A 22,717-nucleotide genomic window follows, 5' to 3' on the forward strand; every position below is an offset into this window, starting at 1 on the left:
AATATGCTCAGAACAAGATACTTATCTTGTTTTGAGAGTTGCTGTCTTGTTTTGCCTCGCTCTTCCCTTTCTAGTTGCTCTCATTTTTTGTCTACTCTGTGATTCTATTTCATGCACTTTTAGGCTGATCTTTGGAAGCTGAAAATCATTAGCTGATTTGCAGTAGAAAGGAAGACTCCTGGGGGGAAGGTACGAAGGTAACTTAGTGAAAGCTCTGTGGGAAAGCAGGTCACATTCAAGTAGAAAGATATAAATGTTTGCTGTCATTCCCCTTGAGTTTCTCGTAATGCAACACAGCTTTGATCATTTTTATTAAGGACCTGATCCAAAGCTCCCTGAAGTGAATTTCCATTAACTTCAGGGGGCATAAAGGACCTGAGTGAATTACAAATGACGCCCTCTGAGAACTGTGTTTGTGTGAGAATATGCTAATATATATATTTTCCCCTTTCTGTCCACATTGGATTCTCTCACCTTGGAGTTGAACTAAACCTCTCCCTTATGCCACTATGTGTGCAATGCAACTCCCAAGCTGCAATGTAAAACCTTTCCAGAAGTGTAGTGACTATGGCTTTAAATCATGCAACTGAGAGCATGTACTCGGACTGCTCTGCCTGTATGGAATCACTATTTCTTCAGCGGGGTTCTGCATAGAGCTGGCAGTCTGTCCATGTGCTACACTTTGCAGCTTAGAGGGGGCTTATAAATCGCCTCTCCCTCCCCATTATTTCCTTCACTACTTAGACTGTTCAATACAGATTATGTTCTAGACACATGAAGAATTCGTGAATGATAACTCCGTGTTTATGTCCCCAAAAGCACCAACTGAAAAGGAGTATTTACCAGTATTACATGTCCACCTATATAGGATTTGAACATTAGTGCTTTGTTCTAATCATGTGTATAATTTCATCAGTCTTTTCCAGATGTATTTGGTAACATATGACACGCACACTATGAGAAAATTGTGTATGCAGTTCTTTAACTTTATTGTCTAGCTTTATTACACATACTTTATTGAAGCCTTCATTACTTTACCACTCAAAGTTTCCATAGCTATTTTGAATTTAGTTTAAACATATTTTGTCTCCCAAGTGACTTAATTTTATTTTAATTTTAAGGTTTTGAATCATCCAAATTGAACATAGCTCCTGAACTGTAAAGTAAGTAAACACCATGCATATTGTGAAAGCAAGCCAATGGGTACTCTGCAAGCATACCGATACTGTGCATAGAGAAAAAACACCATAGAACTTTAACTTTAAACCTAAATTGTCTCTGAATTAAATACATGGTGTGACATTTTTAGCTCAGTAAATTTATGGATAGTTTTGTGACCTGATTGGGAAACCGACACACAGTCTAAATCAATCCTTCTTTGTCTCTTTTTTCTCTTCCTCTCCTGCTACCTCTTCCTTCTTCTCCCCATCTTCAGCTTCCTCAGCAGCCTCTTGGGATTCCTCTCCTTCTGCTTCTTCCTCTTCTCCTCCTTCCTCCTCCTCACCCTCTTTGGCTTCCTCAGATTCCTCCTTGGCACCTTTAAAAATTGAGCAGCAATAAAGAATTCCACATCTTGAATGTAGTGGCTGCTGAGCCAGGGTCTCCATTCTGCTTTAATTGAAGTCAATAATAAAACCCCTACTGACCTCAACGGGAGCATAAATGAACTTAGTTTGGGGGCATCAAAAAACGTACATTAAGTTTAGGGTGTGTTTATTTAAGCTAGGGCTTTCAAGAGAAAAAGGGAGTTAGGCACTAAATCATATTGAATTTCAAAGGGATTTGGGTGTTTAACTTCTCTAGGCTCCTTTGAAAATCCTGGCCTTAAAAAAACCCATAACTGACTGGCAACTCATTTTAAACCTTGATCCAAAACCCACTGAAGTCAAAAGGAGTCTTTCCACTGACTTCAGTGAACTTTGGATGAGCACACTGGGGATCCACTAGAAAATACACTCTCTAGTTACAGATGAGCTTTCATACTAAGTGGATCTTAGGTAACTGTTTAAATAAAAACAAATTTGCTTTCAGATGTATGTGGTTGAAATCCTCCCTCAAGGATTAATCACCACAAATCATTAACAACTGCCTGTTTAATTTTTTTCCCCACATTTAAGATTTTACCACCCATTGCTTAGACTGTGATGCCCCGAGAATGATTATAGCATCAAAAAGAGAATGAAGATTCTCAGTGGAACTCTAGTTCAAAGACACAGAATAACAAAACAAATTGCAACAGGAACTGGGAAAGAATGCTCCGGAGAATAATTATTTTTAAATGTTTCTTTAAAAACTTCCGAGTTTAGTAAAGAATGTAATGGGAAAAAAGTACTTTGGTGGAAGGAGGACAGTGGAAATAACTGGCAAGATCCCCAGCTGATGTAAATCAGCACAGCTTCACTGAACTCAATAGCATTCCTTTATGCCAGCCGAGGATCTGGTTCAAGATGCTCTCTGGGAATTAATATTGAGTTCAAGATGTTCCTGTTCTTTTCAGGAATGTCTGCAAATGGTAAATTAAGTATTGTTTATTGGCTTGAGAATTTGCCAATAGCACTTTCTCTTAACATAGCCCAGTGCTCTTCCTTTGAAAGTCAATTGCAAAGCTCCCATTGACTGCCAGGAGAGCAGGATCGGCCCCGTAATGTATTGAACATTCAATATTTGTCTGATTTCATCCTTCATATTGTACTTAGGTTTTCCCACACATGTATCATGGGGTCAATCCAGTAATTCCTTACTTATATGAAAAGCCCCATTTAAGCCAATGGGTCTATTCACTTGAGTTAGGAGTATTTATATTAACAAAGATTTGCAGATTGAGGCCTCATATATGAACATAGGTGAATTCTAGAATAGCATGCTTTGAAAGTAACCAAATGTACCTTCTTCCTCTTCTTCAGCTTCTTCTCCTCCCTCCTCTTCCTCAGCCTCCTCCTCCTCACCTTCTCCTTCTGAAGGGGGTGCTGCTTTGGCCACTTCCATTTTTGCTGCCTCAATAGTCTCCTCTACTTCTATCTGTTCTTCCTGAACGTGACTGGAGTAGTAAGCAGGGAAGGAACGGGCTGACATCAAATAAGAGCTGGTCTGTAAACCACTGTAGGCAGACCTGCCAAAGACTGGGGCACTCTGAGTGTAGCCACTGGTTATGCTTCCAACACCAGTGAAACTAAGCCGTGTCTCCTCACCTTCCAACAGTTTTCTAGAGGAGGAAAAAGAAACAATTATGTATTGTTTGTCCTGCAGTTGTGCCTAGAAGCCCCATTCATGGGCCAGGGCCACATTGTGCTGGAGGCTGTACAAACAGAACAAAAAGATGGTCCCTGCCCCCCCAAAAGATCATCATCTTACACACTTTTAGTAATAAATACCATTATTCTACAATAACCAACTGTCTGGCAATTACACATTGACCCAAAAAGACAGGATGGCACTTTATCAGAATGAGTTACCGAAGGTAGAAATTAGACATCAGTGTGCATCACTGGATGTAAAGATCTCTTTGAAAGAGAACTAATGAAAAACAGCACGAAAATAACATCACTACGACAACACTGGAAGATGACTGTATTCTGTTACACTGTAGGACTGCACAGAGTAGGGACACCCAACAATTTGACCTCCTCCTTTTGTTCCAGGGAGTCCAAGTTTAATAAACATACCAAGCAGTTTTATACTGAAAAAATAATCCCCTGTCTCTACACTCAGACGCAGGCAGTCAACATAATTTTAACTTGAGGTTTGCAGTTTCCATTAATGCCTAGGGTCAAGCATAAAACAATGATGTAGCAGTAAGTTTGCTCCCAAACATTAGCCTTCGGCTTAGATTTTAAAAGCACCTAAGTAACTTTTAGTGGGAGTTGTGCTCCGAACTCACTTAGGCACCATTGATAATCCCAACCTTTGTATTTATTATTTTAATTAGGCTTTGCTGGTTCTAACAAACTTTTTTGTATTCAACAAATCTAAGCATGGAAGGTTTTTTATATAGTGAAGATTTTGTCCTGAAGCAAACATTTCACCTTCAAATCATCTTTGGTTGGCTTTTTTTCTGTGAGCGGTTTAAGGGGCTAGTTGTTAAAAACACTGAAGAATAAAATAGAATTCTATAGGAAACGCGCAGCAATGTTTTCTATAGTGACAAGAGAGTGCAGAAAATGACCTAATAGTTCCTATCTATTTCAGATACCTATTAGTCTATGAAAGACTAACAGTCAGCAGCTATAATTCTTGCCAAATATTAGAGCTGATTATATAAAGGGCTTGAAGGTGGTGAGAGGCAAGAAAAATAAAATGGAATTTCTCCAGCTGCAAGAGAAAATTTCTGATTCACTCAACACTTTCTCCATCTTACCTGTATGCTGCAATTTCAATATCCAGAGCCATTTTCACATTGAGAAGATCTTGATATTCTTTCAAATAACGGGCCATCTCACTCTTTGTGGTTCTCAGTTCATTTTCTAATTTATTAATGGTGTCCTGTTGGGAATAAGAATATTCAGAATCAAAATCTTTAGTTCTTCTTATGTACTGCAGTGATGGGGTAAAATAATACTACAAGCCAATTAAATGCAATCCTGTTGCAGCAAGGGAATGTATTTAATGGATCCAAGTCTGGCTTCAAATAGAAGGTTGAAACTCACATTAAGTGCCGCATCATCTGATAGGGTTTTTCCATGTCTAGCATATATGATTCCATTTCATTTAATATTTTTAAGATCCAAAGTGGTTTTGATTTTCTTTATTTCCCACAAACAGTTTCCAACATTTTAGTCCCCACTATTTTTTTTTAAAAGAAGAGGTGCTTATTTGAGGACAGAAAGCAAGTTATGTTGTGAAGCTATACTAGTTCAATACTATTTTACATGTTAGCCTAATGTCATTTTTCTTTAATTCATGGAACTTCCTGCCAATAAACACAAGGGGCCAGATCCTTAGATGGTATCTACTGGCATAGTTCCTCAGTGGAGCTATATCGATTTGCACCAGCTAAAGATCTGGCCCATTAGATTTTGTGCCCACTACCTGCATTTGCAGATATGTTTATCTACTCCACTTCCATCAAAGAAGTGAGGGATTCTTTGCTACTTCAAACTAGTTAGTTCCTAATATGCTGGTTACTAAAGGAGAGAACGACCCTCTCGAATCACATTTTATTTTAATGATACTTCTTACTATGGCAAAACTTCCAAATGCCTTTAATCACAGAATCATAGAAGTGTAGGACTGGAAGGGACCGCAATAGGTCATCTAATCCAGTCCCCTGCACTCAGGACAGGACTATGTAATAACTAGACTATTCCTGACAGGTGCTGATGAAGTGTTTTGCCTGAGTAAGGGCCACAAGATTTTACATACAGTAATAAGTGATTCAAGGACTAAATTATTCCTGAGATTTTTGTATTTTTAAACACATACTCCCTTCATTTTTTTCTTAATCTTTTATTCTTTACTCCTTTTGCATTTTCTAGCATTATCTTCTTAATTAATTACATTATTTTTTCATTAAAGGATCAATTAAATCCTTTAAAAATGTACCCATGTAATGAATATCACCTAGCATGCATTAGAACTAATGCCACCCATTCTGGCTTTATTCATGAACTACAATATACAATCCATAAATATCCCAAACCAATGAATTTTAATTCTGTTAATAGAACGGTATGCCAACATTTATCAAAGTGATCATAACTACGAGTGTTTTTAATTGTAGTCATGTAATTAGCACGGTGTTAAACACCATTGTAAGTAATGCAGCTCATTTAACTGCACTGTGTTATAAGCATTGCAAAACATTCATCATAACGAATGGCACCTTTTTAGATGCTACTCTTATTGCTGAGTTCTGCTTATTTAACCGGAATTGGCTTTTAACTTAACCCTTTTAAAACTATTATACATCCTGCTTAATGCAAACCTTTTTTGCTACTTTCTCCTATAGCTGAGGATACAAGCACCACGGACATTTTGCTTTTAGTTGCGAAGAAGCACTGTCTATGATCTGGGGGTCCCTGCAGGGGGAGAGCTCTTACCTGCCCAGAAGACTGCAGGGGATCAATTCCCTGAGTAGGGCCTGATCCAAATCTCGCGGAAGACAATTAGTGTATTCCCACTGACTTCAATGGGCTTTGGATCCGGGTTTAGGTGATGGGGATTTCTGCCCCGTGCCTGGACAGATGCTGGAGTTACTGCCTTCATCACTTACCTAGGTGCTGGACAGCTCCCGGGGCTAGGGCGGGGGGTACCCCGCAGCGCTGCGCGGCTCCCGGGGCTAGGGCGGGGGGGGGTACCCCGCAGCGCTGCACGGCTCCCGGGGCTAGGGCGGGGGGGGGGGTACCCCGCAGCGCTGCACGGCTCCCGGGGCTAGGGCGGGGGGGGGGGTACCCCGCAGCGCTGCACGGCTCCCGGGGCTAGGGCGGGGGGGGGGGTACCCCGCAGCGCTGCACGGCTCCCGGGGCTAGGGCGGGGGGGGGGTACCCCGCAGCGCTGCGCGGCTCCCGGGGCTAGGGCGGGGGGGGTACCCCGCAGCGCTGCACGGCTCCCGGGGCTAGGGCGGGGGGGGGGTACCCCGCAGCGCTGCACGGCTCCCGGGGCTAGGGCGGGGGGGGGGGTACCCCGCAGCGCTGCACGGCTCCCGGGGCTAGGGCGGGGGGGGGGGTACCCCGCAGCGCTGCACGGCTCCCGGGGCTAGGGCGGGGGGGGGGGTACCCCGCAGCGCTGCGCGGCTCCCGGGGCTAGGGCGCTGGGGATGGTGCCTGAAGTTGCCCGTCTGGGCGCGGCGGATGCTGGGCCGCTCCCGCTGGGGATGCTGCCCGGCGCATTCCAGCCTTGCCCGCCCGAGGGACCCGCCCGGGCGCTCCAGGGGCCCCGGGGCGGCGGCTCACCTGCATGGCGGAGATGTCGGCGTTCTGCTTCTCCTCCAGCTCCTGCAGCTGCCGCTCCATCGCCTCGTTCATGCCGCGGGTGGCCTCGATCTCCAGCGTCTTGGCCTTGAGCAGGCGGCGGCTCTCGGAGATCTCGTCCTTGGCGGCCCGCACGGCGTCGGTGTTCTTGGCGGCGCTCTCGGTGAGCACGGTGAAGCGGCTGCGGAACCACTCCTCGGCGTTCTGCATGTTGCGGGCCGCCAGCTTCTCGTACTGCGCCCGGATGTCGCGCAGCGCCGCCGACAGGTCCGGCTTGGCCGACACGTCCATCTCCACCGAGAGGTGCGCGTACTGGATCTGCGCCTGCAGCTCGGCCAGCTCCTCCTCGTGCACCTTCTTGAGGAAGGCCAGCTCGTCCAGCAGGCTGTCGACGCGCTTCTCCAGCTCGGCCCGGGCCAGCGCCGCCTCGTCCGCCCCCTTGCGCGCCTCCAGCAGCCGGCCCTCGGCGTCCTCCCGGCTCAGGATCTCCTCCTCGTAGCGCGCCTGCAGCCCGCGCAGCGCCTCCTCCAGGCTCTCCCGCTCGCCTTGCAGCGCCTGCTTCTCGCCGCCGGCCTCCTCGGCCGCCAGGCGCAGCTCGCGGATCTCCTGCTCGTAGAGGGCGCGGAAGCGGGAGGGCTCGGCGTGCTTCTGCCGCAGCACCAGCAGCTCGGCCTCCAGCACCTTGTTCTGCTGCTCCAGCTCGTGCACCCGCTCGATGAAGCTGGCGAAGCGGTCGTTGAGGTCCTGCAGCTGCGCCTTCTCCTGGCTGCGGATGGACTTGAGGTCGCTGCTCATGGCCGCCACCTGGCCCAGGTCGAAGCTCTCCACCGAGGGCAGCAGGCAGCCCGAGGCCGACGAGGCGGCGTAGCTGCGGCGCACCGACAGGGAGGAGGCCGGCGCCGAGAGGCTGGAGTAGGGGGAGCGGGACAAGCCATAGCCGCCGCCGCCGCCGCCGCGCCCCGCGGCGATGTGCAGCCGGGGGCTCTCGGCGTAGCGCCGCTTGTAGGCGGGGAAGAAGGGGTCGTAGCCGAAGGAGCTCATGGCGCCGGGGACGAGGGGGCTCTGCGCCCGGCCGCCGGCCGCCCGCCCCTACTTATACCCGCGCGAGGGGAGCGGCCGCCGGTGCCAGGAGCCGGGAAGGCGCCGGGCTCCGCCTCGGAGGCGGGGCGGGACTGATCGCCCTCCCGCCGTCAGGAGTCGCTTCAGCCCGTCCCCCCGCAGCATCTTCCATCGGCCCCCCGTCCCCGTCCCCCGCAGCATCTTCCCCCCCCGTCCCCGTCCCCCCGCAGCATCTTCCATTCCCCCCTCATCCCCATCCTCCCACAGCATCTTCCATCGCCCCCCGTCCCCGTCCCCCCGCAGCATCTTCCATTCCCCCCTCATCCCCATCCTCCCACAGCATCTTCCATCGCCCCCCGTCCCCGTCCCCCCGCAGCATCTTCCATCGGGCCCGTCCCCGTCCCCCGCAGCATCTTCCCCCCCGTCCCCGTCCCCCCGCAGCATCTTCCATTCCCCCCTCATCCCCATCCTCCCACAGCATCTTCCATCGCCCCCCGTCCCCGTCCCCCCGCAGCATCTTCCATCGGGCCCGTCCCCGTCCCCCGCAGCATCTTCCCCCCCGTCCCCGTCCCCCCACAGCATCTTCCATTCCCCCCTCATCCCCATCCTCCCACAGCATCTTCCATCGCCCCCCGTCCCCGTCCCCCCGCAGCATCTTCCATCGGGCCCGTCCCCCCGCAGCATCTTCCATCGGCCCCCCGTCCCCGTCCCCCCACAGCATCTTCCATTCCCCCCTCATCCCCATCCTCCCACAGCATCTTCCATCGCCCCCCGTCCCCGTCCCCCCGCAGCATCTTCCCCCCCGTCCCCGTCCCCCCGCAGCATCTTCCATCGGCCCCCCGTCCCCGTCCCCCCACAGCATCTTCCATTCCCCCCTCATCCCCATCCTCCCACAGCATCTTCCATCGCCCCCCGTCCCCGTCCCCCCGCAGCATCTTCCATCCCCCCCTCATCCCCGTCCCCCCACAGCATCTTCCCCCTCGTCCCCGTCCCCCCACAGCATCTTCCATCGCCCCCCGTCCCCGTCCCCCCGCAGCATCTTCCATCGACCCCCTCGTCCCCTTCCCCCCACAGCATCTTCCATCGCCTCCCTTGTCCCCATCCCCCCACCAGCACCTTCCTTGTCCCCACCCTCTTCTCCTCTCATCCCATCAATTCTTTCCCCCAATCTCATTCCATTCCAACCCTTTCCCCCAATTAAATTGTCTCCTCCATCAGTGGCTGGCTTTTCCATTAAGTCCTTTCACCCAAATCCACCCCATCATCTCCTGGAATCTCCCCATTACCTACTTTCACCTCACCCTATCATTTTCTTCTTACCACTCATCAGTACCTGTGAGCCCACCCCACTGGCTCTTGGGTTCCCTCCCAACCTGCCAGCTCACTTTGCATATTCCCCCCACCCCCCTAGGTCAGCCTCCTATGACAGGGCAGTAATACAAAGGGATTTTAGTCTTATAATGAGAATATACCTAATTCAAAGTGTGTATATATATATATTATGGATAAGGTCTGAGCCTAATGGAGTTAGGTGCCCAATCCCATTTGGATTTCAATGAGAATTGGGTATCTAACTCTTCTATTAGCTTTTGAAAATCCTAGCATATAGGTGCATGTAAATGTGATTAAGTTATTCGGCAGCTTAATTTGCTTTTCTCATAATTCATCTAACACACTTGCAGTTTAACTCTATCTTTGCCTGCCTTCTCTTCTGGAATATTTGTGTTATCCTTTTCTAAACCAGCCAGTTATATGAATTCAGAAACTAATATGTGGGTTAGGATTGCTTGTTGCCTGTTGCAATGAAATACACCAACCCACACACATCAGTATCTATCTGAACATCTCTGTTTTTGTGCCCCATGAAATTTGCTTGGTCAGCCTGTTTGAGTCAAGGGTAAATGAATATAGCTAGTCAGACAGACTTAGCATCAGGCTGAGAAGAACTCCACAGGCATATTAAAGCAACTGGACAACTGATTTGCATTCAATACTTTTCCCTAATCTGTTCTGAAGGATTTGCTGTTGGTTAGTTAAAACCAAAAAACCTTTATGCCGTGATCGCTGTGCACTAAGTATAAGAGATGAAGATACTGAAAGAATAAAAGCAGGCAGTGCAAGTTTCATAGATTGCTTGAATACAATCATATGATGTTTCTCTGGATCAGAAGAAGTTATTTTAATGGCAAAAATAGCTGTTCAATGAAAGCTTTGTCTGAGTAAAGGCTAAATAAAATGGTAGGATTTGATCCACGTTTATTAGCAGCAGACACTGAACATGCTTAATTGCTTCACAAAGGAAGAGAAATGATCTATCTCTATTGGTATAACACCTGTGAAATAGATATATCTAATATATTTAGATAGCACCAGTCACAGTAGCCTCTAGGCACTGACCCCACAAGGGACTGGCAAAAATGATTTGCTTAATGCCGTTATCTTCTAATACAGATGGATCAGGATTGTTTTCCCATTACCTTGGGGTGGTCTCAGAGGCTGTGTTTACATTTAAAATGCTACAAAGTCAACACAGCAATTATACAGCCCAAGTCAGCTGAGCCGAGCCAGCCACGGGAGTCTAATTGCGTTGTAGACCTACCCTGATACCACAGTTCCTTTGTACACAATATGTGGCCAATTGAACCATTACGACTATTGAAATATGTTAGTGATACAGTAAATACAGCCTGAAAACTAGGTCCTGTGTAGTAAATGAAGGGCCTGTAGCTCAACTGGTGTAAATCAGCATAATCCCTTTGATGTCACTGGAATTATGCCAGTTTACTCTCGCTAGGAAAGTTTTACGTATGGCCCTATGTTCCTGCAAAGTTTTACTTTGAACCAAGAAAATTATTTTGGCCATTAGATTAGGAAAAGGACCGTGAACTCTAGAAGTAACCTATGCAGTGGGCAGCCGAAGTAAATAAAAATAATTCAGGATTTTTGCTAAGTCTCAATTATGCAGTGGAGATGGCTGCACATCGCTGAATAGGGATTGTGCTTCCTGTCTGTGTGGCTTGTGTAGTTTGCAAAGACCTTGGGGGGGGGGGTGGTGGCAGGGGGGAATGCAGATGGGACAATTGCTAAACCGCTGGCTGACTCAGCACATCACTATTGACCACATTCATGTTTCTTTCAAGTGAGTACTTTGTTTACCACCTGCTTTGGGTGTCCCTAGGCTGCTGGTTGACAGAAGCTAGGACTGGATGACAGTGGTCGGATCACTCAATAAGTGTTCTGTCCCTTTCCTCTGAAGCATCTGACACAGGCCCCTGTTGGAAGACAGGATACTGGGCTAGATAGACAATTGGTGTGACCCAGTAGGGCCATTCTTACATTCTAGTGTGCTGCATAGACCTGATCTAAATCCCAACCAATGGAAAGACTCTCACGGACTTCAATGGGCTTTGGATCAAGTTATTATGGGCCAGATCCTCAGCTGGTGTAGATTGGCATAACTCCCGTGATTTCAATGGTTCTACACTGATTTACACTCACTGGAGAGCTGACCCTCAAGTTTTGTAGTATTGTTTTATTATTTTAATAATATCTGAGATTCAGACCTGAGGAAAATAGGATTCGTAATAGTAATAACTGGTCCTTATATAGTATTAAAAAACTGGAGCTCTAACACTTTCAAGTAGTCCCAGGGTAGGGATGAAAAGCGTGCAAAACCCATTCTTTTGGGTCAACAACTGGTAGCAAGAAGAAAGAGCTGTAGCGTCCCCGGCTCCCAGACCCATCAGGGCCAGCCGAAGGGAAAATGGTACCCTGGGCAAACTTGTATTTTGGCCCCGGCTGCCTCCCCGGGCTCCACACCCATTTCTCCCATCGCCCCGGCCCCCGCTGCTTCTTCCCTCCCCACCCCATTGCCCCGAGATCCCTTCTGTGGCCTTGCACCCCAGGCCCGCCCCACTCCTAGCCTCTTGACCACAGCACCCTGGGAGGTCGCCTACATCACCCATCCGTAAGGCCAGCCCTGGACCCTATAGAGACCTCTGCATACCACCGGCGGTGTTGAGCTTCTGTGTGGCTCAGTGGCGACATTGTGAGCTAGGAAGAGAACAGAACAAATAAAAGTCATCATTTAAGCCATCATCCCTTGGAAGCTCATAAGTATTTAGGGTAACGCTGGCTCAGATTTTTCTACCTACCTGTGTCCTACTGCTGTTTTGTTTCCAGTGTGAGGAGCATCGTCTAGGCCCTGCTGTTTTACTATAAATAAAAAGCAACCTAAAAGTGGTAGTGAACAGAAGATTGTCTATCAATTAGCATGTAAGTGTTCCTGCTGCCTCTCCTGAAAAGCTGTCTGCATTTTTAGTACTCGCATGAAAAAAACATGAATGTGGTCAATAGAGATGTGCTGAGTCAGCCAGCAGTTTAGCAATTGCTTCAGCTACATATGCTGAAGCAAAAACCTGAGGCTGCACCCTTGCTGTATTAATTAGTTATGGGTCTCCCAGTTCCATCCCAATTAAACTTCCAGGGAAAGAATCCAAAGTCCGGGCTCGTTCTGAATTCTATGGAAGTAACTCTAGTGCCGAAGGACTGACAGCTGTTCAGCCATTTACGAGCACTGCATAGGCAAAAGCAAGTAAGAGGTCCATGGAAATAAACATCCGTAATAAACAGTTAGCAAACCTCCCTCTCCTCTATATAATGCAGTTATATTCTATATACCTAATCCATCATTGGGATTACAGACCCACGGATGATTCTCTGGTCTGCTAAGGCCGCTTTGAGCAGCACGGAGTGATCTTGAGACAGCCACTGGCGAATACCCCCTGTGCTAGCTCACGAAAGCTTATGCTCTAATAAATTTGTTAGTCTCTAAGGTGCCACAAGTACTCCTTTTCTTTTTGCGAATACAGACTAACACGGCTGCTACTCTGAAATCTCTGCTGGTGGAAAGCTAGTGGAGATAGCTCTGCTCCCTCCTGGGCCAGTCCCCATCCCCCTGGCTCCCAGCATAAGGAGTGAGAGGGAACATCTTGGAGGTGTCTGGGGTAGGGTATTGGGGTGGGAGACAGAGGGGAAAGGGTGTGGTGGAGCAGAGGCTGGCTACATCTGATTCAGATCTTACACCAGCGATGTAAGTTAGGCTGCCCCTATGCAGTCCTAATTTCCACCAAAGCTACGTTGATCAAACAATCTCTCTGAAGTTGCCATTCTCCACTCCAAACAAGCACAGCTGAGTCAGAATAGAGAATCAAACCTCTCCGTGTTTAATATGTTATGTTACCATGTAATGTCATGTCATTCACATGCTACCATATACAATGTACCGTGTACTGTGGTGTGATGCCATCTTTCACTACATATCACCCACACTCGGACGAATGGCGATAGAGAGATGCTATTACGCATTTTACTTTGCAGCTCGGGGATTCCCCTTCCCCTACGGCTTTTTCTCATTCATAGATGTATTGCCGGTTTAAAAGCACCGTAGGAAAGCTTTGGACATTGAGACCCACTCTTCACCTGCAGACCACCAGTTACGGCAAGGGTAGCCGATGTCCACAATGCGCCGCAGCTCTGAGCCAAACTGGAGAAACTATCCCTAGGTCTCAGATTTTTCTATGTTTAATTCAAATGCATTTTGTGCTATGTGAACTAGGGATGTATCGTACCTTTTACTAAAAGTTTCAGCTTCCTGCACCCTTAATAACCCTTTACTAGGAGGCAATCCTGACACAAGTCATTGAAGCCCGTGGGAGTTTTGCCTGTGTGGAGTAAAGGATTTGGGCACATATAGAAGACGACGAAAAATTTGCTTACAGGTATTTTTGTTTCCATTGAGTTCTTGTTTGCTTTTGCCTCCGTAGTAACTGAGCAGCTGTCATTATTTTATTATTGGAGCCAATTCCATATTCCACACAATAACATTAACTTCTCCATTCTGAGTTTGTTCTGCCACATGATTACAAGAGCAAGTGGAGACATCCAGCAGCTTCTTTCATTTAAACTCCACCAGTGAGTGCTTAATTAGATGTCATTAGTTCTGTTTACTTTTTGGATCAGGATTCAAAACCAGGCCGCACAATCAGATGGCAAATCCCTCCTTGCAGCTTCAAGGGGTTAGGTTTTAGCCCCGGAAATCAATTAAATGGATGTTCTGGTTTTGTCTGCTTCAAGCCATTAAACCTAAACACAAAGAACAACTGATTCTAGATGAGTTCAAACTACCCTGGCTTGCCAGGAGTGAGGCACTCTAGATGGTGAGAGTACCATAAAACAAGCCTATCCTGAGACCACTTTTGAAGAGCTCACTCATTCCTTATTCAGGCAGTCAATGGATCTTTTGTCTAAGTAAGAAAATAGGTGCAAGTTTCAGATTCTGAAGGCCAAATCCTCAGCTGCTATGAATTGGCACTGTGCTATAGACGAACAATGCTAGTTTACACCGGCTAAGGATCTGGCTTTTGGATATGAAGCATCTCATTTCCCTGTGGACGATCTTCCCCATCTCAAGGTTTTGTCACTTGAAGAACAATATTTTATGCTGCCATAAAAGAAGTAGGAATAACGGTGGCTTTGGGTGATCATGAGTTCCTCCCTTCCTTTTTCCTCTCACTGCTTGGTGAATTATGGGACAGGTTCTGATCAGTTGTATCCCAGTAGAACTCCATTGCTTTCAGGGGAGATACTCTAGTATAAGTCAGGAGTAAGTGAGGTCAGAATCAAGCCCGTTATGTCTTGTGATATATCACCCAGCTAATCCATGCAACATAACATCCAGGTAACCCATAACAGGAACACATCAGGATTGGAAGGAGAAGACAAAGTCCGCTTTAGAGGCATCCACGTATCATACTTATCTTACTAGCATTTGTAACCATATTGACATTTCCCCCCCTTCAACTGCTTCTCTAAGTCATTGTTTGAACCTGTTCACGTAACTTCCATCATTATCTCTGGAAACCTTTCTCTTCACAAAGAAGCTTCCTCTGAACTCTTCAAATATGTGGTGCTTTCTTATTTTCAAACTTCTTGCGCCGTTGTGTTGACCTGATGCCTTCTCACTCTCAAAAGATATTATAACCTCTGCAGCTGTTGTATCCAACCTGTTTACAGGAGGCGGTAGTGTTCTGCTCACACAGTAACCTGTTTAACAGGGATTAAGGCTCAGATTATCAAAAGAGCTTAAACTCCCAATTCCCGTTGGAATTCTATAACATTTGGACACCAAATTCCTTGAAATTCCTTTTGAAAATCTCAGCCTAATAGTATGCTTGCACATCTGTGCTTACAAAAGTGGATGAGCAGTTACCATGTTTGTGCACCGAAATCCTTGATTAGCTGTGCAAGCGAATGGACGAGCATGAATGGAAATGGCCATTTTTCTGAGCAATTGCCTGATTTCTGCTTGCAATCACAGCCAAAGTACATGCAAGCTAGGCACACAGTTTTTCATGCATTTTTGCATATGCTATGGTGTGCAACATTTTAAAAGCCAGACCCAAAGTACAAATTTTGTAAAAATAACCTAATGCCTAAACCGTTGTGTATTAGAGATACATGCTGTAAAACCACATACTTGAGCAGATAGGAACAGTAACAGCAATAAAGACAGTACTTTGGCTGAAATACACATTTTAGTGCAATCTCAGAATGGGTTGCAAATATTATTTAAGCCTGACAACATCTCTAAGTATTATACCTACTTTACAGAAGGGTCACAGAATGGTTAAGTGAGTTGGTTTAAGGTTGGACAGGAAATCAGTGGCAGAGCCCAGCGTTGAACCCCAGAATCCTAACTCCCACTCCCCTTCTAGAGCCATTCCATGCTCTGACGTGGAAGTAGTGGAGAGCTTATAATCACCAGTTGCAATTTACACAAGTGAATGTTGTCTGCCTCTCTGTTGCTTAGCCCTTTTGAATATTGCTGGGTATAGCTTGCTTCAGAGCCCTTGGCAGTGAATATATAACTGCATCATCAGCCTGCAGGATAAGAACTACAGTCACCTGCAACGAGGATGCATACCAATCTTTTATTAAGCATTGATACTCCTACTAATAAATTCATTGAGCTTTTATAATGAATCAGCAAACATTTTAGAAAATTAAGCTTCAGATATTGTCTTAAGACCAGGTGACCATACCAGACACAAATCCACAGGCTGACAGTGGGCATGTTTCCCTGTCCAGTTCTACTAATGCATCCCCATCCTAGCTGGCCACATAATGGCTATGCTACCCTTAGGCCTTTCTTGAGTGGGAACTGCTGGGGGTACAGTGTGTAAAGGTCTGTGAAGGATAAAGCTGAGTTCACCACACAATTCAGAGAGTATAAGGTTTCTGGATTTCAGGCACAGATGAATTAGTATTTTTTATTTATCTGTATTACTGTCGGACTTGGAGGCCCCAAGAGAGATTGAGGCCGCATCGTACTAGTTGCTGTACCATCAAAAAGTGAAAGATAGTCGCTGCCCCAAGGAACTTGCAGTCTAAATAGACAAGACAGGCAAAGGGATGTGTGACAGGCAAAGGAAGTATAGTTATCTTTGTTATTGATGGGGAACCGAGGCACAAAAAGGTTATGTGACTTGCCCAAGATCACATAAGACATTTGTGGTAGAGCCAGGAACTGAACCCAGATCCCTCCTCCAGAGGCTTCATAAGACCATCATTCCCTGGAGTGGGGAGTCTAACTAAACCATTGGGGAGTTCATCCCTTTTTACTGAAATTACTAGTTCTTCTGTAGAGTTTTGAGAGTCTCCTTGCCTCATTGTACAGGCAGAAGTCCAATACAACTAATGTGAGTTACACACAGACCCTGCCGTGCCCGCTAATATATGTATAAAATATTGCTTAGCAAGACACAAGTATCCAGACATGGAGCAGTCTGGCATGTGCTGCTGGTAGTGGGAAGTGGAGGAAAGGATGCCAGTAAAATTCTCTGAGTGTCGTGCTGGAGTTTGCTGATGGAGTACGGGAGCAGAGAACAGCCGTGGCTGTTCAGCTCTGCAGTCTCAATGCAAAGCATTTAGGCAGGCAATGCACCTAATCTCCTACACCAGATCTTTTTGTGCAAATCAGGCTGCAGACATCGCACTTGGGTCAAAGAGACGATTGACAAGGACTTGTGCATACAGGAGGGAATGAGAAATTCATGCCACTACTCCAATATTACAACAGTATAACTCTGTTGAAACCAATGTGTCTGCTAAGGAATAATCCCTCCCAGTGCTTCTCCCTGAGCAAAATCACTTTGCATCACCTCAATGTGGGGCTATAGTAATTTATACCGTTTGGATGAGAGTATCCACCAGGCTCTCACATCATGCATTAAATGAAAGAATGAATGTGTTTTATCATTGCTCATAATTAGAGCTGGTCAGGAAATGATTTTTTTTCTTTCAAAAAAATTGATTAACATGAAAAAAATCATTTTTGTCCACATTTAATTTTTTTTGGAGTGGGGGGTATTGAAAACCCAAAATATGATTTTTTTTAAATTTGAAAACCATTGCTGAACTCTGAAAAAGTTTCATTTCTCAGGATTTGGGGCCTTTGACACACACACACACAACCCTGTACATTTTAACCAAAAAGGGATATATTTTCATGGAAATTTCCATGTCCTCCCAAAGCTGTTTTCCAACAAAAAAATGTCAAAAGAAAATGTTTGACCCATTGTACTAATATACTCACACCACCAGTAGCAGAACCAGTCGGGGGCAGCCTTTAGGTGTATGTATGGTACCATATCACAATGCCATTCACTCAAATGTTGCCTGGCCACTCCTCCGGAATGGCCGGACCAAACCTGAATGGCACTGCAGTCCTATGCGCCAGGTCAGAATATCCGGAGTGGGGAGCTAGCCCAGCCCCAAGGGCCAGGAGCCAATCCTACCCGGTGAGTGCAGGGCAGGCTCACCCTCCAGCACCCACCCCAGGGCCTCCCCTCTGCTCCGAGCCAGGATTAGGGTTGCAGTGCAGAGACGACAGGTGCTGCTATGGGTGGTCGTGTCCTCTCGGGGTCGGGGGTGAGAAGGAAGCGGGGGTGGAGGAGGAGTGCACCCATTGGATACGGGGGGCACCACCAATGACCTGTCACCCCACTGGTTGCAAAACCTGGCTCCATCACTGAACACTACTTATCTTAATCGTTTTTATGTTAAGCACCAAGAATGTGCTGTCAGTGCTGTGCAAGATACAAAATAAAGCTGGCCCTTCCCCCGGAGCTCCTTGTCAGAGTCTGAAAAGGCACGACAAACTCCTGCAGCGTAACACAAATGAAGCTAAGCCTATGTGTATTCTATTGCTTATGTTGCATATTGTAATGATACCCTGTATGACACTGATTGCTATTAGTATCCTCTGAGCTGAGTGACATACTGACATAACTTGTGATAGGATATCCCATCACTTTGTTCCTGGTCTAGTAGAGATCGTCCTCACCTTGAATGAGAAGAGCTTAGAATATACTTTGTTCTGTTGCCAGAGGGGGAACCCAAGAATACTACACACTTATATGAATGAGTCCCACAAGAAGAATAAATAATATGAACTGCCTTTGGAAGTCCAGTGCCTCTCATGACAGGAAGTCAGGCTGGATTAAAGGAGGTTCTCCCAACCTAATTCTATCAGTTGAATTGCAACAATGCCTTTAGACCCAAATCCAGCAGCATCGGGGGCAAGGATTCCTTCCTTTGCTGTTACAGACTTTGCCATCACCCATTTGAGCTACTGAGGTTGAGTTACTGGCGGAGGATTTGGGTCTTATGAGCAGTGGGTTAGTGAACTACAATTTAAAGATGGGTTGGCCAAATACATAGTCACAGCGCAAGATGAAAACTTTGTCAGTGTAACTTTACAGAGGAATAGGAGTGCATCAAAGCTCTTCACCGCTATGCACCCAAAAACAGATATAGCCATTTGGGGCTTCAAGGCACTCAGAAGCTAAGGACCGGGCTAACCAAGGTGTGCCGTACGAGGAAACACACTAGCATGGCTCGCCTAAGGCCTGAGCAGCCAGCGTTTTTTTCCAAGCTGCAGCATGCTCTGCAAATATCAGACCGTGAGCTCATCAGTGAAGGGACAGTCTTTTACTGAGGTTATGTGCAGTGCCTACTCAAACGGGAGCCTGATCTCCAGCGAGGCCACTGTGCACCACTGTAATGCAAATAATAACAATGAGAGTGCTCATTACGTGAGTGAAAGAAAGCAGATCAACACAATTATCAAAAATGTGCGTGGGCCATTCCCAGAAGAAAGCTGTTGCTAATTAGCTGTTGAGATGGCGTGTGGGTGAGTATCCGTACATTATCTTTTGTGTACATTACCATTTAGATGTTTCTTGATCTTCCCCTGAAGTCAAAGGCAAAAACGTAGACTTTCCTGTGAGCAAGGTTTGGCCATTCATTGGTCTGGATATTTTGCTTGTATCCTCTAAATATTTCCAAAAAACTTATATGAATGAATTCCTACTGATTTTTAGTTAGATCTTTGGCTTAATCACTTTAGTCATATTTTGTTTCCGTTTGTAAAATAGGCATTCATAAAACCCTTTAATAGTTGTGCTGTCTGTCTATCTCTTGCCATACGTACCCTTCTATCTAGCAAGGGTATTTGGAGGGCCTCCACCCACACAGTGGTCCAGATTCTCACAGGCATTTAGGTGTCCAACACCCATCGATTTCAATGGGAGTTCGGTGCTTAGCTACCTTTGTGGATCTGGGCCTAAGTATCTTCCACACTACCATACTGTCATGACCTCAGTAACAACTTATGGCAACAAATGAGCTTTTGTATTAAATAAATAACTATATTCTCATTGTAACTTCAACTTCAGACACATTTAACCTAGGTAGCTAACCAGACCCAGTCTGTGTATATGTGGTATTGCCAAAAGGCATTCACTCATTTGTTTTAATTACTCCAAAATCTCAATGGGATGTTGTGGCAGTTGAGCAGATGGTAATAAGCATTCTCTTCTAAGTGACAGTCCGCTTCCTGTCTAACCGCAGAAATTGTGAAACACAGACTCTCTGTGGGACCAATAATTAATCCACGTGAGTTGCTGGGATTGTTTGTCTCATCTAGATTGCTTTGCCCCAGCTGGGATGGAACTACATTAGCAAGATACAGTAATGCATTTATTGGGTTAAAGAAAGCAGATAAATCTTCTTCAAAGAGGCCCGGTGATTCACAAATACAGCCATCAAAGTTCACCAGAAATAGCACTAACTTTGCTTTCCAGGAGAACTACTTGTCTATTTATTCTGAGACTGGATATAGCCCCTGAGGCTACAATGTAAGGAATAACTCTGCACTGGCAGGTGGGATGGGCAAGATAATAACCCCTTTTAATTCTCATTTCCATGCATCTGTTGCTTGAATTCATGGGTGGATGTTGTGATAAGGTGCATGTCAAACACTTAAATAAGCCAAACATGAGCGGTAATTTCAACAACAGCTGCATTTTGCACGGAAGAATGACAGCATCAAGCAGTGATATAAAAGGTATTTGTTGTTTTGCTATCACCGGAAAGAATGAAATAGACTTTGCAATAGAGTAGGGCTGGATTCTTTCCCCCATCTGAGGGTTTCACAGGATTCCACAGTCTTTGATGCAGCATTATTAATTCCTGACACCTCTCAATGGATTTCTCCAGCCAGAGATGACGAGGGAATAGCTATTGGTGTTGGGTGAGCTACAAGGCTATGGCAGATTTGGGCTGATTTGTTTCTCACTTGTTACAAAGCAATTTAAACCCTGTCACAGCTGCTTGAATGGCAGCCATACTCAGGTGTTCAGATATACACATGGCTGATTGCTGGGTGTATTTTATTTCAAGTCAATATTGTTGCTAAACATATGTGTTGGCATAGAAGCAAATGATATGTGAATGCAGATATACAGAAAGAGATATAGAGAGGTAGAGATATATAGATAGTACACATTTTAACGTCCTAGGAAATGTGCATGCAACATGCATGTAAACCGGAGAGAAAAATGCAAGCAGAATGATCAATATTAACAGTTAGGTCTAGCTCCTCAGCTGGTGTAAAATGACAGCTCTAATGACATATCTTTTCTTGTTACTTGCACACCCTCGATACTACGGTGACAGCTCCTCTAGTGAAAATCAGCACAGATTGTTGCATTTAGTCAGCTGAATGCTATCAGACATCTCCCCATCTAGCACTCATGCTGAGCCAGTTAATTTACAGATAAAGCCAATGCGGGATTATAATTCCAAAGTGAGAACTGTGCTGTTGATTTAAAACACCAATAAGGTTTTACAGCACACCAAGAGAGAGTTTGTCTTAATCCACAGTTCTTGTCAACATACCGGGTCCATGTACGTAATGCCACCAAAGTGAGAGAGTAGATGTGAGGAGTAAATGTGCATAGGATGGCCGATTGCTGCAGAGTGAGTTTAAGTATGCATTTCACTTCACTGTCAAGGTAAGAGGCCACTGCTCCATCACTTTATGAATTGTAAATCCAGTCATGACCTACCGTTCAGCTGTGTACTTTGACTTTGAGTGCTTTAAAGTTTGGACTGGAGAAGGCCGTTCCACCTTTGGGAAAACTGGGGTATAAGGTATTTTCAAATCCTAGGATTGCAGCATTCAGCCCACAGGTTTCAATTTCAACGTGAGTTGTGTGTGCTTAGGATCAAACTCTACAGCCCAGATCTTTAACGATGATGATGGGCGATCACTCATTACCGAGTATGATCATCTTCCGTGGGAGTTATGGGTCCTCAGGTGGCTAATAAGGCCAGTCCTTGAACCACAAGTTCTATTACAATGAGGACAGATGTTTTCGGGCTCAGCAGGAGACTGTTGACCATGACTCATTGAAATTCATGGGAGCTAGGCGCCTAAATACCTTTGAGGCTCTGCGCCTTAATGCCTTGAAACAAGAAGGGGTGCCAAGAGGAGATTTATTTAGCATCTTATTATAAACAAATGTTATCGGCATTATAAGCGATCCCAGGATCAGAGTAAAATTGATTCTCACATCCCAGGGATCTACAAGGCTGTACACCCTGGGATATACTCATCCTCAAGTTCTCTGATTTCCACTAGCAGAAACCCCAGAACAGAGCTCCCAAAAGAAAGTGCAGAGTTCCTAACCCTATTCCACTAGGGAGCCTAGAGCCAGCTGGCACGGTTCACAGACTGGCTAGCTGAGAAACAAGCATGGCTGGGGAATCTGGAGTACGGGCTTATTTAGCACATTCTCCAGGCAACCTCCAGCAACTGAGCTGCTGTGGCTCTAGGCACCTAGGTTAAATCTACCCTCCCTCAGTGGAATGCCACCAAGCAGGGAGGAGGTGGAAACACCATATCTCCTCCCCCCGGGGACCCCATTTTGTATCAGCAGGCCTAAACCACGTCTCGTACGTTTAACATCGTATAGGCTAAAATGTTACCACTGTTAACCACGTGCTATTCCCAGTAAGCGTTACCATCCCACATAATGACATTAATGACAGGGTACTATACTCGCTAGGGTACCCATGAAATGGCATTAGTGGCTTATTGCCTGTTACAGTGTTCAGAAGAATAATCCAGCACACTTACATTATCTGTGTACTGTATTACAGGAAAGTATTGCATTTGGTTCCTTGGCCAACCCCACTACAAACACCTGGAATTTAAACACAGTCTTCGAAAATAGGATCAAAACTTGTTGCCACCGGATCTAATCAAGCCCCTGTTTTCCAGAATGTAAATTATATTTATTATTATTTTATATACTCTTCTTTCTTGCCACTTCCCTATATCATAG

General features: G+C 45.8%; 1 protein-coding gene across 1 annotated transcript; it reads right to left on the reverse strand.

The window, feature by feature from the left end:
• Positions 1 to 969: 969 nt before the first annotated feature.
• On the reverse strand, positions 970 to 8,057 carry NEFL (neurofilament light chain). Its single transcript, XM_038385105.2, has 4 exons — positions 6,888 to 8,057; positions 4,355 to 4,479; positions 2,886 to 3,202; positions 970 to 1,537 (listed from the first exon to the last, which is right to left on the reverse strand). The coding sequence occupies exons 1-4, from the start codon at positions 7,944 to 7,946 to the stop codon at positions 1,368 to 1,370; spliced, it is 1,671 nt and encodes a 556-aa protein (XP_038241033.1). The 5' UTR covers positions 7,947 to 8,057; the 3' UTR covers positions 970 to 1,367.
• Between the last annotated feature and the right edge of the window lie 14,660 nt (positions 8,058 to 22,717).

Source organism: Dermochelys coriacea, chromosome 26 (genome assembly GCF_009764565.3).
Source record: "Dermochelys coriacea isolate rDerCor1 chromosome 26, rDerCor1.pri.v4, whole genome shotgun sequence".
In the NCBI taxonomy this organism is placed as follows: Eukaryota; Metazoa; Chordata; order Testudines; family Dermochelyidae; genus Dermochelys; species Dermochelys coriacea.

Bases quoted from the DNA above. Each gene is read 5' to 3' on its own strand.
- NEFL (XM_038385105.2), bottom strand. From the start codon at position 7,946: ATGAGCTCCTTCGGCTACGACCCCTTCTTCCCCGCCTACAAGCGGCGC. The intron at 4,480-6,887 runs GTGAGCCGCCGC...TATTCCCAACAG, and splicing joins CCGACATCTCCGCCATGCAG to GACACCATTAATAAATTAGA. The intron at 1,538-2,885 runs GTACATTTGGTT...CAATTTTTAAAG, and splicing joins AGCTGAAGAAGAGGAAGAAG to GTGCCAAGGAGGAATCTGAG.